Below are 18,918 nucleotides of genomic sequence, written 5' to 3'. Positions count from 1 at the left end.
AGGCCGCTGCACCAAATGTAGAGTTCAAAGTCACTGGATCTGAATTGTTCCTCTGCTCTCTTCTCCTTGATTCTTCTCCTGTGTGGTGCCTGTGTCTATATAAAATAGGATTGAAATAAGGCATCTTCTTTTCTCTCAACTTAGGTAACCTATTAAAAAATTACCCCAGTCATGTGTACCTTGTAAAATATTCAATCAGCTGTAAAAGAAATTGTTTATAGGCTAATTTTCGAAGGATTTGAGGGCATCTTGGCCCCTTTGAAAATTGTCTAAAGCTGAATTCCTAAATTTAGGATCCTACAAGGTTGATGGCATGAGGGTGGATCTATGGTGAGTCAAAAGGTACTAAGCACTAACCTTTGAGCCTTAGGTCTTTTTAGAATTCTTGTACAGTATTTCCATATGTAAACAGTGCAGCATGTAAACATATCAATTTTAGAAAAGCCATTATGTCTTACCTGTTTGTGCCTGCGCAGATGTCTGCACAGAAACCCATCTTTTAAAACTTCCATCCCCAATATATAATCTCCACATTTTTTTTACCTATTTCTATTTCCTTCTAATTCTCCATCACTTTTTGTTGACCTTTACATAATACAAATCAGTGCTGGAATTACATGGGGGTGAACTGGATGGCTAGTACCCTAGGTATTGCTCTGCAATGGTCATCATTATTTAAGGATGCTTACGTCATCTGATATCCTTTCCATCCTAGATCACCAACTCCCCTTAAATAAGCAAGAGCATATCTTCCCTCCCCACCACTGCGTCAACTCACTGTGTCTTTCTTTCCTATTACTACTAAAGTTTTACCCTCCTTTCCTATTTGTTTCAGTCTGTCTTGTTTTGGTTCACATCTTAATTATATACCCCCCCAAATTTTTATATTTTTAAAAAAATGTAATGTACACCGCTTAGACAATTTTTAAGTGGTATATCAAATTTTATTAAACTTGGATTAAACCACTACCTTACAACTCTGAAACAGGCAGTCCACAGAACCAAAGAAGGAAAATAGCCACCTCTCCACCTCCTGACTGGCCCATGTAGAATCCAAGGAAAGCCATTTGTCAGCCAGGAATGCAGGGGAACGGGGTGAACTGTGCACTTTCATCCCCAGCACACAGACAGTCAGTTGACATTGTATTGTGTCTGCTGTAGAGCTTCAGTGATCAAGCAGCATTATGCACCCATGGTGAGATGACAAAGGAGGAGGGCTTGAGACCGACGCTGGTCTGAAGGTGAAGCTCTTCTTGATGGGGGGGGGGGGGGAGACTATGAATTGGAAGAGAGATCGGAGGAATCAGGAGTTAATGGATTCTGATTCGTGCTGCTGGGTTTGCAGGGAGAGAGGTTGAGAACATGTCATACTGGATAGAGGAAGAAGAAGAGAAAGATACCAGGCAAGGTGTGTGTGAGAGAGAGGCACATGCTGAGGTAAAGAGGGGTAAAAAGGCATACAAAGTTCAGAGTGGGCCCAATATAAAGCTCAAAAATTAATAAACAGCTTAAAGAAAAAAAACAAGTTTCACTCATTTCTAGTTACTCTTAGTTTTATTGAATCATTTTTAAGTGCAGTACCTGAGAAATGTCTTACAGCCCAAGTCTTACATACTACTGAACCTCCATCTTGGTACCTCCTTAAGCAACAGATATGTCAAAGAACACATTCATTAATAGCTAAGGGGTAAAAAGCTGGATGCCATCCATATTGTAGGTCCTAGATGGGGGTTTTTCTCCAGCTGTCCGGTGGATCTCCCTCCTTCCTCTGGAGCCTCTTGTCTCCTTAAGAGTGCACCATTTCCTCAAACTCTGAAACACCAAAACAAACAAACATTCAACAATTCTTGCAACAGGAAGTTCTGAATACTGTACAAGTGAATCATTTGGAAGGAAATTCTGTGGACAACCTCTATGAGTCTCCATCCCATCAAACTAGACAGGGTAGAGATATAAACGGTCATATCATTGCATGGTTCATTGAACAATGATAGAGTTCATTTGGAAGGTATCAGTTTTGTAAAAGGTTTAGAGCTTTCCTCAAATTCTGTTTTATTCTGTTCTGCAGGATTCTAGAGTTGTGAAAAACCATAGCATCGTAAACTAAAAGTATATCCAAGATTCAGTGCTGCTGGATTGTAAATTTCAGGTAACACAGAGAAAGCCATCTTCTTTCCAGTGATATCAGTAATGACATAACTTATAGCTCAGTTCAATACCATAGGAACCAATGGTGCTAATTGTTTCATGTTCCTTTCTTTGAGCTGTAAATATGTTGGAGGCAAGCATAGTCTTATCACTATAAGTATATTCTCTAAGTCTATAGCCCCACTAAATCTTTAAGATCTGAAGATAAATCTTTACTAGTAATCCCCCTTGTTAAAATTCATTTATTCAAGGAGGGATGTGATTTTTTCTGTTACAGCCCCTCAAATTTGGAATTCGCTCTTGATCAACATAAGAAAAGAAAAATTACTCAGCAAGTTTAAAAGTCTCCTAAAAAGTTGGCCTTTTAAGGATGCTTTTAACTGATTCATTTAAGTTTTAAGATTTTACATTAGACTAGAAACACCGATAAGTGAAAATTAAGTGGGTAACATTCCCCAACCTCTTGTTTCTTTACCTATCCCTTTTTATTTGTTTTTGAATTGTACTTAAGCCACTTTTTTTTTCTCCTCCCTTTTTCAAATGTATTATTTTATTACAACTAGTACTAATTGTCTTGTTTTTTGATATTTATCTTAACCTAATTTTTAACTAAGGGGTCCTTTTACAAAGGCGCGGTATCAGTTTAACACGCGGAATACCGCACGTTAAACCGCCTGCCGCGCTAGTACCTAACGCCTCCATTGACGAGGCGTTAGGATTTTAGGCTGCCGCGGGGGTTACCGCGTGATGAAATGTCCAACGCGCTAACCCCCATAGCGCGCCTTGATTAAAGGAGCCCTAAATGTAAATCGCATTGGATTCGGATTTTGCGATCAAATCAAACATTTTAAATAAACTTGAAACTTGATATACAGCTCAAACCAACTTCAATTATGTCAAACCTGTGTTTTCTTCCGGGCCTCAGTGATACCACTCAGCCACTCAACAATAGTTCATAGCAGTGAGCTTTATGTGTCCACTCATCACTGGCCCACCATGAGCTATTGTTGAGCGGCCAAATGGTGTCACTGAGGCCCGGAAGAAAAGACAGGTTTGAGATAATTGGAGTTGGTTTGTGCTGTATAGACTTGGAGAATATACTTATAGTGATAAGATTAAGAGAGTCTCCAAGTATATGTGATCTTTATAGGTGTGATCATCAAAGGAGAGGCAAGCATAGTGGCATAAATGTCTGGAGAAAGGAAGCCTGCTCCTCAAAACTACATGGTCTCCTAAATAAGTCTGCTTTCCTCACTATGCAGGTCTTTTTCTAAAGATTAGCATGTTATCTGCAGAAGGGACCATAGGACTAAAATGAATCCTGTGGGGCTACTGAGCTTGATGGACCTTTGGTCTGACCAAGTAAGGCTATTCTTATGTTCTTATGATACCTTTTTACTGTCTCAGACAGGTATGGGTCTCCAAAGGTTGAGATCTTCTCTTGTCCGGCATCTGAAGAGTAAAGAGACCTCTCTAGTAGAGAATGACACGGTGATTGTTACCCGCGGCTAGCCGCGAGTAGCCGCGGGTAACCCGCCGAAACGGAGAAAGTAAAAATAGTGGTCGCTGCGGGGCGAGGACAAGGCCATTCACCGCCCTGTGGAGCGGTGAATGGACTTGTCTCCGCAGTGAGGCCATGAAGGATCGCGCGGTCCCGCAGCCCCCACCCGCCCGATCGTAGTGTTCCGCCATCTCCCTCCCTCCACCTTACCTTAGATGCACACAGAGTTTGCTGGCTTTCTTTTTCGCCCAGCCGCATGCTTTTTGAACGCGTGCGGCTGGGCAAAAAAGAAAGCCGGCAAACTCGGCATCTAAGGTGAGGTGGAGGGAGGGAGTTGACTGAATGCTGCAATTGGGCGGGAGGGGGCTGCTGGACCGCGCGATCCTTGATTGCCTCACTGGGGAGACAAGTCCATTCATCTTTCAAAGCAATCTCTTCAGTAACAGGTATAGAAACTGCGCCATGTAGAGAATCATAATATCAGAAATGTAAATGACAATATTTTAACAGAAAGAGACTGAAATTGTGCACCAACACTAGAATCCAAAGATTTGGGAGGAGGACCTCCCCCCCCCCAGAAGATAATCCTTCGCTAGGGGTCAAAGTGCTTTTTCTACTTGAGGAGCCTAACTTCTCCTGTAAAATGGTTCACACTAGGAAGAAGGGAGTGGGAGGGAAAGAGATTCTGGGCTAAGGGGATGAAGAGGGAGAGAAAGAAACCCACAGCAGGAAAGAAAGGGGAGGGCAGGCAGGTGAGCCAGATGCTGGAAGCAGGGGGGGGGAAGAAAGAGGGAAAGAAGCTAGATGGGGGTTGCAGAGAAAAGACACATTGGTGTGGAAAAGGAAGATAAGGGAAATCTGGACACAGGAAGGTAACAGAAACAGAGGGGAAATTATGTGCATGGGGGCATAGAGACAGAGACATAAAGGGGACATGCATGCTATGGGGGATGGTATATGGATGCATGGGGGGGCAATGCCAGATACATAGGGGAGATATTAGAAATGGGAAAAATAGGAATATAGAAGCGATATTGTTTGGGGACAGAGCTTGCAGGCTCCAGCGGCTTGCACAAATTACATTGTAACATGCCACGAAAGTAAGAGGGAGGGAGGTAGATAGATAAGCCGCATGAGAGGAGCTGAAGGATGGTAGAAAGGAACAGATGGTGAAGGAAAGAGGGAAGAGTGGTGGTGGAAAGGAATAGAACAGACATTGAAGGAGGGTGGAGAGGAACAGACCCTGAAGGGAAATGTGGAAGACAGAGTGGGGAGAAGACACTGGAAGGGAAGACAGATGCCAGACTATGGGGGAGCGAAGGGAAGAAGATGGGTGCCAGACCAATTGGGGGGGAGGGGTGAAGGGAGAGGCACAGTAACAGAGCAAATGGAAGACGCAGAGAGAAGACACACAATGGATGGAAGGAATTGAATGAGAAGATGAGGAAAGCAGAAACCAGATAATAAAGGTAGAAAAAAAAAATTCTATTTCTTTTCTTTCTTTTTTTTTTTTTGCTTTAGGATAAAGTAGTATATTAGTTGTGTTGATAAAAATTTATAAACAAAGCCCTGCCAGCTGAACATCTCTTTCTCTAGTTCAGCAGCCAGAACTTTGATTTATAAGAAAGGAATAAGCTAAATATTGCAGTACTGAGGCTTATTTGGATGCTGTGGGGACGGTGACAGGGCGGTGAATGGGATGGCAGTGACGGTGACGGGGCGGTGAAAGGGGTGGCGGTGACGATGACGGGGCGGTGAAGGGAATGGCGGTGACGGGGCGGTGAAGGGGACGGTGGGCCGGGGACGGGGCAGTGATGGGGACACATTTTTTCCCCGTGTCATTCTCTACTCTCTAGTATTAAGAGGCAAGTGAGAGTATGATAGCTCCACATGTGTTAGTGCTGGTTGCACTCAGGTAGATGGCTTGTTTGTTCCACCTTGTTTTCCATACTTTTTATTGATATTGTTTGCTTACTAATAATTGTGGCAGAGCAGAACAGAAGTGACTTGTCAATAAGGTTTCCCGTAGCCCTCTTTCTTATTTTTCCTCTTATAGTGGTTTACAACTGCTTTGAGACAAACTGAAGAACTACAGCATGTCCCACTGAGGAAGGAGGTGGAGCCGAAAAAGGTAGCTGACGCCTTCTACACAGCTCGCGTTAAGAGAGAAAATAGCCCATTGGTCAAGACTGATGTACCCTTCTACCAGAAAGAAGATTATTGAGATAAGAACCTAATATTTCCTTCATATGTTTGGATACTCTAAAATAAGATTTGGTTACTGGTCTTGAGAACTGAGCTAGGGAAGCCCTACGTTACACAAGAAGGAGCCTTATCATCTATGAATATACCTCTGGCTTTTTTTTAATTTAATGAAGTCCTGGCCTGGTGTTTGATATGGACTCCATTATTTACTATAAGGCAGAACTTATCAAACCTGTCCTGGTGACACCACAGTCAGCTATGTTTTTGAGGCATCCTGAGTAAGTATTCATAGTAACATAGTAAATGATGGCAGATAAAGACCTTTTACATCCAGTTTGCCCATTAGTTATACCCATTAAAAATACATGATTAATTTAACTTGTCTCTTCTTTGATATTTCTAGTTCATAGACTGTAAAGTCCACCTGGTATTGTCTTAGGTTCCAAATGCTGAAGTTGCCATCTAATCAAGCCATTGTGACATCAATGCTGAAGTTGCCATCTAATCAAGCCATTGTGACATCACTCTTAGGCATTGGTGGAATGAGGCATTATGACATCACAATCTCAGCTCTGGAATGTTGCTACTCTTTGGGTTTCTGCCAGGTAACATAGTAAATGATGGCAGATAAAGACCTTTTACATCCAGTTTGCCCATTAGTTATACCCATTAAAAATACATGATTAATTTAACTTGTCTCTTCTTTGATATTTCTAGTTCATAGACTGTAAAGTCCACCTGGTATTGTCTTAGGTTCCAAATGCTGAAGTTGCCATCTAATCAAGCCATTGTGACATCACTGCTGAGGTTGGCTCTTAGGCATTGGTGGAATGAGGCATTATGACATCACAATCTCAGCTCTGGAATGTTGCTACTCTTTGGGTTTCTGCCAGGTAACATAGTAAATGATGGCAGATAAAGACCTTTTACATCCAGTTTGCCCATTAGTTATACCCATTAAAAATACATGATTAATTTAACTTGTCTCTTCTTTGATATTTCTAGTTCATAGACTGTAAAGTCCACCTGGTATTGTCTTAGGTTCCAAATGCTGAAGTTGCCATCCAAGCTCATTCCCGCCTATCCAACCATCCGGTTTGCAGGATATCTACCATAAAGTCTGGCCAGTAACATCCTCAATAAAGTCTGGCCAGTAACATTCATGAATCATCAATCATTCTTCACCTTCCCCTCAATTAAAGACTGCACTCAAAACAGATTCATCAGCAGACTACTATCTTACCAAGCAGCCTCCAAAGACCCGGAGCTGAGTCAATTGGTCAATGCATCAGCCTCCCACATGCATTTTAGGAAGTTCCTAAAAACATACTTTTTCCCGAAATTCAGCAGCCCTTCTTAGATGCTCTCGGAAGCTACCCAAATGCTAACCTCGCTTGTCACGACATAGCTCACTGATGCTGGCCTGCTATGTCTCCTCTGTAAACCTCAACTGCCTACCTCTAAACCTTACAGTTTACCACTGCTGCCAAGTTATATGGCAGCCCCTTGTTACTAATCTTTCTACCACTTAGAACATAAGAATTGCCGCTGCTGGGTCAGACCGGTGGTCCATTGTGCCCAGCAGTCCGCTCATGCAGCGGCCCTTAGTTCAAAGACCAGTGCCCTAACTGAGATTAGCCTTACCTGCGTACGTTGTGGTTCAGCAGGAACTTGTCTAACTTTGTCTTGAATCCCTGGAGGGTGTTTTCCCCTATAACAGCCTCTGGAAGAGCGTTCCAGTTTTCTACCACTCTGTGGGTGAAGAAGAACTTCCTTATGTTTGTACGGAATCTATCCCTTTTCAACTTTAGAGAGTGCCTTCTCGTTCTCCCTACCTTGGAGAGGGAGAACAACCTGTCTTTAGCTACTAAGTCTATTCCCTTCATTATCTTTAATGTTTCGATCATGTCCCCTATCAGTCTCCGCTTTTCAAGGGAGAAGAAGCTCAGTTTCTCTAATCTCTCGCTGTACGGCAACTCCTCTAGCCCCTTAACCATTTTAGTCGCTCTTCTCTGGACCCTTTTGAGTAGTACTGTGTCCTTCAAGTACGGTGACCAGTGCTGGACGCAGTATTCCAAGTGGGGGCATACCATGACTCGGTACAGTGGCATGATAACCTTCTCCGATCTGTTCATGATCCCCTTCGAAATAATTCCTAATATTCTGTTTGCCCTTTTTGCTGCCGCCACCGCCGCACATTGCGCAGACGGCTTCATCAACTTGTTGACCAGTTCTCCCAAGTCTCTTTCCTGGGGGGGTCTCTCCAAGTACCACACCTTTGTCACAAGGAGCAGCGCCACACTCTCCTCCAATACAATATCAGAAGTGAGCCAAGTAGAGAACAGTGAAACTATTATGACATCACTGATGAGGTTGGCTCTTAGGCATTGGTGGAATGAGGCATTATGACATCACAATAGGAGCTCTGGAATGTTGCTGCTATTTGGGTTTCTGCCAGGCATTATGACATCAGGGAAAGGGATTGGGACTTGTATACCGCCTTTTTGTAGTTTTACAACCACACTCAAAGCGGTTTACATACAGGTACTCTATATTTGAGAAGGAGCAGAAAGGGAGTCTCTCATACCATCAGCTCCTATTTTACCATCTCCATCATGGTCAGCAGCTGACAAGAATGCCTTGGTTTCATTGCTGGTTAAAACTCTGGCTCCAGGATCAAAGCGCTGAAGAAAAAAACTGCAGGATCAAAAACAAGAACATGATTGGATTGTTTGGAATGCAAATAGTACTACAATAAAAAAACCAAACCATTTTTTTTTAACAGGGGGTAAGGAAACAGAATAAGATTGAAGGAAAAGATGGCAAACAAATGAAAATGGTTGAGAAATGCAGTTCTTGGACTGAGGACTCTGCTGTAGAGAATTTTCCCATCCTAGCGAGTTTTGTCCCTGTTCCTGCCCCATTCCTATAAGCTCTGCCTTAACTGCACAAGTCTCGAACACTTATGATTTTAAAGTGTTTGAGGCTTATGCAGATGAGGACAGAGCTTAGGCATTGGTGGAATGAGGCATTATGACATCACAATCTGAGCTCTAGAATGTTGCTACTTAGGATTTTAAAGTGTTTGAGGCGTGTGCAGATGAGGACGGAGCTTAGGCATTGGTGGAATGAGGCATTATGACATCACAATCTGAGCTCTTGAATGTTGCTACTTATGATTTTAAAGTGTTTGAGGCTTGTGCAGATGAGGACGGAGCTTGCAGGAATGGGGCAGGGACAGGAAAAGAACTTACTGGGACGGGAAAAAATTTGTCCTTGTGTCATTCTCTACTCTACTGCAGCTTGCTTCTGATATCCTGTTAGCCTGAGGCGAGATACAGCAGGGGGTTCAGAGCACATATGAGTTCAAAAGCCCTGTGCTGTGTTTCTGTTGTCTGTCTAGTGTTGCTGCCACAGCTCCTAGGCACATGCAACATGGGTGCAAGAGTGGTAATGGTGGGCTGGCAGGTGCATGGTTGGAAGGGAAACCTATATGGGGAGGGGAGGGAGGGAGCAAATTGAGAGAAGATGCTGAAGAGCTACAGACAAAGGGCTCTTTTTACAAAGCCATAGTAGCAAGTCCCACATTGCAAATGCGACACTGCCCATTCAGTTCCTATAGACTGCATCGCATTTGCTGAGCTGGGACTCGCTACCGTGGCTTTGTAAAAAGGGATTCAAAGTGAAGCAAAGCCTGTCATTGTAGGGGTATTTTTTTGCTGCCCCCCTCCAAAATATTTGGCATTCTAGGCAATCGCCTAGTTCGTCCAATGGTAGCGCCATAGTATTATCAATCTGGTAGACTGAGGGCTCCTTATACAAAGCCACGCTAGGGCCTTAACGTGCGGAATAGCACGTGCTAAAGTGCCGCATGCGTAACCCGCTACCGCCTCTTTCTGAGCAGGCGGTAGATTTTCGGCTACCACGTGCGCTAAAACCGCACAGCTTCGTAAAAGGAGCCCTGAGTCTTTTTACATTATGCAGCTATTGGTCTCTAGATTTATTGATTTATTTATAAAGTTATATATCGTAACGTCTTGTTGCTTAAATCTGTGCAGCCACATTTTAACAAATAACAATTTACCAAAGCTCTTCTTTTTCAATGAAGCCACTATTATCGTTATCCAGCACGCCAAAGATCTCTTTCACTTGGCAAGCCGTTTTCTTCGTTAAGCCACAGGTTTCAAAGAATTTTTTGTGGCTGAAGGACTCTGGTGCTGGTAAAAACAAAAGACACCGAAATGATCAGCTAAGACATTGCAAGTGATTCACGTTTACTCACTCGGACCTGTAAGACATTTTCTATGACTTTCATAATTCCAGCTTTTGATTCCAAATAAAAATGCAGAAGTTAAGTCTGATTTTGTGAAGTGTTTGTTAACTGTTATGAAGCAATATTTTGAAAATTTTGACTGTTTTGATTATTTGAAAAGCACATGAAAAGGGGGGGGGGGGGTTGTTTGGAGTACAATTTGGACTGAGGAGGAAGTAGCCTACATGAATATTTTGGCTGGGCATTTTGAAGTCCATTCACAAATATTTTTTGCAATGTAATAGTAGTCCTAAGAAATGTTTTGTTTCACTCAATGATAGGCTGAGCAATTTTATGAAGGCAAGTATGTTCTCTTTATAAAATAGATGTAGGTTCTGTTTTACTAAGGTGCGCTAATTGATTTAGCACGCGCTAAACGCTAACGCCTGCGTCTTAGTCTATGGACGCGTTAGCGTTTAGCGGTTAGTGCACCTTAGTAAAACAGGGGGTTAATGTACATATACTGTATATATGCCATCCAGTCAATCTTTTATAAAATGACATTTCTGATTTTGAAATTCCCCTGAACCTTTAGGAGCAGTTATACTAACCAAAGCCTCATAAGAACATAAGCAATGCCTCTGCTGGGTCAGACCTGAGGTCCATCGTGCCCAGCAGCCCGCTCACGCGGTGGCCCAACAGGTCCAGGACCTGTGCAGTAATCCTCTATCTATACCCCTCTATCCCCTTTTCCAGCAGGAAATTGTCCAATCCTTTCTTAAACCCCTGTACTGTACTCTGCCCTATTACGCCCTCTGGAAGCGCATTCCAGGTGTCCACCACACGTTGGGTAAAGAAGAACTTCCTAGCATTCGTTTTGAATCTGTCCCCTTTCAACTTTTCCAAATGCCCTCTTGTTCTTTTATTTTTCGAAAGTTTGAAGAATCTGTCTCTCTCTACTCTCTCTATGCCCTTCATGATCTTGTAAGTCTCTATCATATCCCCTCTAAGTCTCCTTTTTTCCAGGGAAAAGAGTCCCAGTTTCTCCAGTCTTTCTCTATCTCTCTCTCTCTCTCCCTATTTCTGTCTCTCTCCCTTTCTCTCTCTCTTTCTTTCTATCTCTCTCTCTCTCTATTTCTCTCTGTCTCCCTTTCTCTCTCTCTTTCTGTCCCTCTCTATGCCCTTCATGATCTTGTAAGTCTCTATTATATCCCCTCTAAGTCTCCTCTTCTCCAGGGAAAAGAGACCCAGTTTCAATATAGATGTTTTTCGATAAGGATACTGTAACACTCTTAACTGAAAGCCTTTGTGTATTTCTAATGTAAAACTTGTTTATATATTTATTTAAAAATATTATACAGTACGCTTTTGTCAAATGTCCAGGATATGAAAAAGGATACAACATTAGTTTTATTTTAAAAGCAAAACACCAGAACCAGCCCTATGGTTCAGATTGCACCAGTGTGCATTATGGCACTCCACCCTCTTCTGTCTGCATTGTTGCCTCTCTCCTTATGGTTCAGAATTGTTCCTTCTCCCTTTCCCCTAGCAGTTCTGTAAAACAGCCGGAAGCAGCAAGTTAAAAAGAGGAAGCTTCTGACCGCTGTTCCCTTTGTCAGTTCTGCCTCCTCTGATGCAATTTCCTGTGGGCAGGATGCTGGCTAAGGGAAGACCCAGGGGTTGCCCGGAGGCTGCCTCTTTTCATATTACTGCTGTTGGTAAGTTTGCAGGCCAGGGTAGGGTTACCATATGTCTGGGAAAACCTGGACATGTCCTCTTTTTGAAGAATGGGAGTCCAGATGGCTTTTTTTTTTTTAAAGATTGGGAGAGTCTGTTCGGGTTTAGCTGGCTCTCCCACCTACCTCCTCCCTGGCTGCTGCATTGAATCTTTCAGCAGCCCGGCAGCAGCAATGAGGTGAGCCTGCTGCTGTTGGCATGCCCCAGAAGTCACTTCTTTGCAAGTCCCGCCTATGCGGGAACAGGAAGTTGCTGCAGAGAAGCGACTTCTGGGGCATGCCGAAGGCAGCAGGCTCACCTCATTGTCGCTGCTCAAAGATTCAATACAGTGGCTGGGGAGAGGGTAGGTGAAGGGAGTCGGGAGGTGGAGAGAGAGGTCGTGCGGATTCTGTTGGGGGTTTGGAGGGTGAGAGAGACAGACAGGCAGAGTAGCACCCGGGAGTGGGGGGAAGGGGTTGGAAGAAGAGAGAGAGAGAAAAACAGACAGAAGCACATGTGGTGGGTGGGAGTTGGGAGGAGAGAGAGAGAGAGAAGCACCCATGGCTAGGGGGTAGGGAGAGATGATACCATGGGGAGATTTTGGGGAATAGAGGGTGACGAGGGATGTTGGGATGGGGGAGGGGTAAATTGAGAAAGATGGTGGATTTGGGAAGAGGGAGAGAGATATTAGTCCTGGGGTGGGATATAGGAGAACAGGAGCATGGATAGCAGAATGGCCTTGGAGGCAAGGGAAGGAAGAAGCGATAGGGATGGAGCTGGGAATGATATTACTACTACTGATCAGTTCTACAGCACTACTAGACATACTCTGCTCTCTACACATTTTATGCATGTAGAAAGGTACAGAGGACGGGAAGGGAGACTAAGGAAATGAGTAAAAGGTAGGGGTGAGGCAGGACATTGTGGGACCAGGGGTGGGGTATGGGAGTGGCTGGGGCGGAGTCAAGTGTCTTCACAAATACGGTAACCCTAGGCCAGCGGGCAGATGGGAGGGAGGGGGAGGGGGAGCAATGCTGGAACAAAGAGGGTCAGAGAGACTAGAGAAGGGGCAGAAACGCTTAACCATTGCACAAGGTGAGCCTCTGGCGGTGACATTAGTGGCTGTGGACTTTGGCGACCTTTAAGGCTGGCGCCCTGGGTCAGTACCTCACCTGGTCCAATGGTTAAGTCGGCTCTGTCCACTGTCTGCACAAGAATTGCCCCCAAAGTATCCTGAAAATTTGGGGTGAATAAGATGCGATACATACGTTATTTTTCAAATAACATTTTAATGTCAGACTGCTGCAAGAGATATACACAGTGACAATCTTCAAGCACCAAAAAACAGCAGCTTCAGATGACAAAGGTTACTCCTGCGTCAAACTAAACTAAACTAAACCTTAGGTTTGTATACCGCATCATCTCTACATTCGCAAAGCTTGACACGGTTAACAGGAGTCAACCACCTTTACTCCCTTAGAGAGTGTTAAGATATGCTCCTGCATTATATGCTAGTATTCTAAATATGTATACACATATGTGCAGTGGCGTAGTAAGTGTAGGAGGCACCTGGGGCGGTAGAACCCCCTCGCACCCCCACTCCTGCATCCCCCTGCTCCTTCCTACCCCCCCCATTCCACACTTGCGCTCTCCTACCCCCCGTACCTCTTAATCTTCACCAATGCGAGTGGCTTCTGCAGCATTCTCCTCATGCCAGCTGTGGATTTCCCTGTGATATCACTTCTTAGGCCTGTGACCCGGAAGCGATTCAGAGGGGACCCAGGTTGGCCGGCAGGCAGGCAGAAGTTGCTCGCACTAACGAAGATAATACAGAAGTACGGGGGGGAGGGGGGAGGGATGGCATGAGTGTGGTGTGGTGCAGGACAGGGCGGAGAGGTGCCAGCGCCCCTACCGACTCGGCGCCTGGGATGGTCCATACCCCCGCACCCCTCTTACTAGGCTACTGCATTTGTGCACACTTAAGCCCATATTCTATAAACGGTGCTGTTTTTTTAAGGCACCAGTAGGCATCCTACTGGCATCTAAGCTACGCAAAAAAATGCCACTTAAATGACGTTTCAAACCGATTTTCAAGGTGCCTTAAAAAAAAGAGAGCCAGAATTGCGCCTCCGTAGGAGCTTTATGATGCCTAATGCCAGAAGCGGCGTGCCTGACCTACATTTCCGGCGCCTATCTTTTGCTGTGCGATTCTCTAAATGACGCCTTGATTTACACGCGATCGGCGGCTGCTTTTAAGGTGGCTGCTGACAGCGGCGTCCTTTAGAGAATCCGGCCCTTAGGCGCCGATTCTATAAGTGGCGCCTGAAACGGGTAGGTGCCTAGAAAAATCACGCCTGCCACGTGTCAATCGCATTCAGGCGCCACTTAGAGATTGTATCAAAGAAATAGAATATGGAAAACAAATAGAGCTAGATGTAGCAAGTGTTCAACCCCCTCCCCCCCCATTTTAAGCCAGATTTACAAAATCCTTTTACATTTTGGCCCAAATTCTGTAACCGGCGCCTACTGTTAGGCACCTATTTCGGGGGCGCCCATCTAGATAGGCGCCTATCTAAATTGAGCAACAAGCTCAATTAAGCTTTTTAATCAGCGAGAATTGAAACTTAGGGGTCCTTGTATCAAGGCGCGGTAGGGGTTTAACGCGTGGAATACCGCGCGTTAAACCACCTGCCGCGCTAGCCGCTAACGCCTCCATTGACGAGGCATTAGTATTTTGGCTTGCCGCGAGGGTTAGCGCGCGATGAAATGTCTGACGCGCAAACCCCCGTAGCGCACCTTGATTAAAGGAGCCCTTAGGCGCTTATCAAGAAAGAGCGATTCTGCAACGAGGCGCCTCTAAAAATTTAGGTGCTATGCACGTTAGGCGTGGGCGTGGCTACGTGTTAGATGCCTTGTTGCAGAATCGTCGCTCTTAAGCGTGGCTTAAGCGCTCAGCCAGGCGCCTAACTTTTAGTTGTGCCTAGAGCTGGCCTGTTTCTTGGGCGCCTCCAAAATAGCTTCCGCTCAGCGTGATTCATTAAACAGCGCCCGATTTGACTTGAATCGCGCTGAATAGTGCCTAATTAGGCGTCTAACTTTTGAGCGCTTCTTATAGAATTTGGCCTTTTGTGTTTATGAAAATAAAAGCTTCCTCCTCCCTCATTTGGTCCCATCCCTAAAATTATGTCATTTCAAAAGATTCCTCGACAAAACCTTTGCTGACCAGGCGGCTAAACTGAACCCTTGGCTTGCCCAAATGATACTCGAGGCCCCCCACTTACCTTAGTTTTAGAAAACTTCTCAAAATGCACCTTTTCCGCGAACAGGCCTTTTAACCCCCTTTCCCCCTGCCTCTCCCCTTTCCCACACTCACCCCGTTCCTTCTGCTCCCCCCATTTCCCCCCCCCCCCACTTGGTCTCTCTCTCGTTATCTCATACCTTCCAACCCTACCTTCTGTATTACTTTTACCTCTGCTAAATCTCAGTTAAAGCGTTCCCACGCTCCCCTCTTCATTGCCTGTAACTTTGTTAAAATTTTGTAAATCCATGTGTCATCGCGGATCTTAATTAACAGATGTGAACCGCCTAGAACTTATTGGGTATGGCGGTATACAAGAATAAAATTATTATTATTATTATATAGCGTACTGTGCTGGTCCCAGGCTCTTAAAGCAGACATATACTATATTCTCCAGAGAGCATGACCTTGGCACACTGGCACACACGGGAAGTCTCTATAATTTTCTGGAATATACGTTATTGAATAAATGCAGCTGATTTAGCCACAATTCATTGATTCTCAGAAGTTCACTGCCCCAAGGCAAGAGACTCCAAAGTTCTGAATGTTGCAGCAGGAGATGATGGTGGAAATTTGAGAGGAAGAAGGATTTATGGCCGAGTAGTCCAAGTTCCACAAGTGAGAGGCTGAATTATTCATACGTGTGCTCAGGTAGCTTAAGGTAAAAAGACTAGTTCTGTTTGGAGGGGGTGAGGAGAAGCCTGTGTGTTTCCAAGACAAAGAGAAGCGTGACTGACCCACAGGGACAAAGGGTCCAAAAGGAATGCCCACAAGGCCCGGGGGGGAGGAGATCAACAGGGTCAAAGCTTGACAACAGGTTACAGAGGGAGGCCATACCTTTGCTGACCCATCAGGGCAAAGACAGTGGAAGTGACCAGGAAATAACAGCAGGCAGACAAAGGATTCAAGCTCAGCTGAGAGAAAGGGACGGTTATCAGACGTCCGGATTTACCCGGACGTGTCCAGGTGCCGGACGGCTTTTCAAAACCCGGCACTTTGGGTTTTGAAAAGCAGATTGCGTCGGGAGGGGTATCCATGCATGCCCTGAGGGGGCAGGGCTAGGGGGTGAGGCGTGGGCTTAATGGGGCAGGGATGAGCGGGGATGGGCAGGCCTGGGGGCACGTCTGTGGTTCCGGATTTTACATAAGTAAAATCTTGTAACCCTATGTACAGGAGAAAAGACCTCTAGCAGTGAAGCTTATACAGGTGGGCAAAAGTGGCCGCGGCACGCATGAGACTACATTACACACTATGCATTGCTTAGACATCATGGCAGGAAATGACTGCAGCACCAAAGTTCTAGGAAGTGAGAATAGCATTAATACATCTTAGAGCCAAATCATAAAAACTAGCATAAGGCTGTTGGAGACAGGAAACTCCCCCACCCCCAAAATATTAAGCCCATGGCAGTCAATAATTTTAAAGCTACTGATAACATTGGCTTAATTAGACCTGGATACCCAATGCCAGGTCTAATCTGGGCACTGGTATTGAATATCTGCATCACGTGGTGCCACTGGCAGCAATTTGGGTGCTGGCTGATATTTAGACCAGTGCTTGATTACCAGATTTTGGGCCGCAAAACCCGAGACACATGAACCTGCCCTATTCGGCCTCCGACCCTGCCCCATTCTGCCTCTAGCTCCGCCCTCACAAAGCCTCCTCTCTTCTTCCTTGGTGAGCTCCCGCCGCGTCTGGAGGGCCCGGAGCACGTGCGAATGTGTGTGGCGCCATCCGCGTATGCTCAGAGGCCCTCCAGATGCGGCCAGAGCTCGTCAGGAATTTCCAAAACCTGGACAAACTGCTGGGTTTTGGAGAGTCCGTCCGGGCACCTGGACAGTCCTCTAAAAAGAGGACATGCCCGGGTTTTCCTGGACATCTGGTAACCCTACCTTTGACTCTCCTAACTATATGTGAGCACTTAGTGGACTGCAAATTGCTGCTAACGGGGTGAGCCCTTATAAGAACATAAGAATTGCCGCTGCTGGGTCAGACCAGTGGTCCATCATGCCTAGCAGTCCACTCACGCGGCGGCCCCCAGGTCAAAGACCAGTGCCCTAACTGAGACTAGCCCAACCTGCGCACGTTCTTGTTCAGCAGGAATTTGTCTAACTTTGTCTTGAATCCCTGGAGGGTGTTTTCCCCTATGACAGCCTCCGGAAGAGCGTTCCAGTTTTCCATCACTCTCAGGGTGAAGAACTTCCTTACGTTTGTACGGAATCTATTCCCTTTTAACTTTAGAGACTGCCCTCTCGTTCTCTCTACCTTGTAGAGGGTGAACAACCTGTCTTTATATACTTATTCTTGAATCCCTGGAGGGTGTTTTCCCCTATGACAGCCTCCGGAAGAGCGTTCCAGTTTTCCACCACTCTCTGGGTGAAGAACTTTCTTACGTTTGTACAGAATCTATCCCCTTTCAACTTTAGAGAGTGCCCTCTCGTTCTCCCTACCTTGGAGAGGGTGAACAACCTGTCCTTATCTACTAAGTCTATCCCCTTCAGTACCTTGAATGTTTCAATCATGTCCCCTCTCAATCTCCTCTGTTCGAGGGAGAAGAGGCCCAGTTTCTCTAATCTTTTGCTGTCCTGGGATGACAGAATTGGCCAATGCAGCTTAATTGAGCAGGAGCCTTTCCTGCTTGGTTACATCATTTTGGAAAATCTACCCCATAATGGACGCTGTGTAGATAAGATACTTAATAGGGTAAAGGGGGTGGGACTTGATATACCGCTTTTTCTGTGCGATTACAACCAAAGCGGTTTACATATTTTAGACGGGTCTTATTTCCTACCTGGGGCAGCGAAGCGTTAAGTGACTTGCCCAGAGTCCCAAGGAGCTGGAGTGGGAATCAAACTCAAAAACTCAGGGTGCCGAGGCATCTCCTTTAACCACTAGGCCCCTTTTTTTTCTGGATCACAGACGTATTGAGGGCCCTTTTACCAAACTGCAGTCAAACATGGCCTTAGTGCATCCTTACGCGGGCCATTCCCATTTTTACAATGGGGGTAAAATGGCCGATTTGTCCATTTTCAGTATAAGTGGCCATGTGCTAATATTCCCATTAGCTTGTGAGCCCTACCATCACCTATTTTGTAAGTAGTAAGGGCTCATCAGTTAATGTGTAGAACATGCCCACTTTCTGCCCCCAGGCCCACCCCAGCACCAAAAAATAAATGTTATTTTTTAGTCCATTGGTAGAGCATGCATATGTAAAAATTACTATGGGATGCCTGAGTGCTCTTCATGGTAAGGCATTTTTTGTTGCGGTAAGCTTAGTAAAAGGACCCCTAGGTTAGTCCAATTTTTTTAAAAAAAAGATCACCTAAAACTTGTTGACACGTATTTCTCTCTCTTCTTTTCTGGGGAAGCTGAAGTATGTATGATAACCAAATTCCGTTTCATCCTTTCTTTGACATGTCATAAGAATGAAGGCGAGTTACCATGTGTCGGTTCATGTACTAGATACGAAGCTCGTTCTTTACCTTGACACTCTCTCAGAGCAGCAGCGATATCCGCAGGGCTGAGAACGCTAGTCAGACTCATCTCGGGTCTAGGAAATAACCAGTTACAAAGGGACATGTGTAAGCAACATTTTTATGAAATACTCCAAGATGCCCCGGGGGGCAAAATCAATCTAAATGCAGCGTCTTGGGAGCAACTTTTACTTTAACAAATGCCAAACATTCGTCAAGCTGATTTCCATGGCTAGAAATTCACTAGGAAGCATCTACTTCTCTGTTCCCGCTCCGTGCTCTCCTCCCAGGTGTTAAAAAAAAGAAACCTCTGCATGTTTGCAGG

General features: G+C 45.1%; 1 protein-coding gene across 1 annotated transcript; it reads right to left on the bottom strand.

Annotated features, from left to right (window-relative positions):
* Window positions 1–1,543: 1,543 nt before the first annotated feature.
* On the bottom strand, window positions 1,544–18,666 carry LOC117369171 (parvalbumin, thymic CPV3-like). Its single transcript, XM_033963279.1, has 4 exons — window positions 18,603–18,666; window positions 9,939–10,071; window positions 8,442–8,551; window positions 1,544–1,812 (listed from the first exon to the last, which is right to left on the bottom strand). Exons 1-4 carry the CDS (start codon window positions 18,661–18,663, stop codon window positions 1,787–1,789), a joined length of 330 nt encoding a protein of 109 aa, XP_033819170.1. The 5' UTR covers window positions 18,664–18,666; the 3' UTR covers window positions 1,544–1,786.
* Between the last annotated feature and the right edge of the window lie 252 nt (window positions 18,667–18,918).

Source organism: Geotrypetes seraphini, chromosome 11, assembly GCF_902459505.1.
Source record: "Geotrypetes seraphini chromosome 11, aGeoSer1.1, whole genome shotgun sequence".
Classification (NCBI taxonomy): domain Eukaryota; kingdom Metazoa; phylum Chordata; class Amphibia; order Gymnophiona; family Dermophiidae; genus Geotrypetes; species Geotrypetes seraphini.
This window is presented reverse-complemented; position numbering and strand designations above follow the sequence as displayed.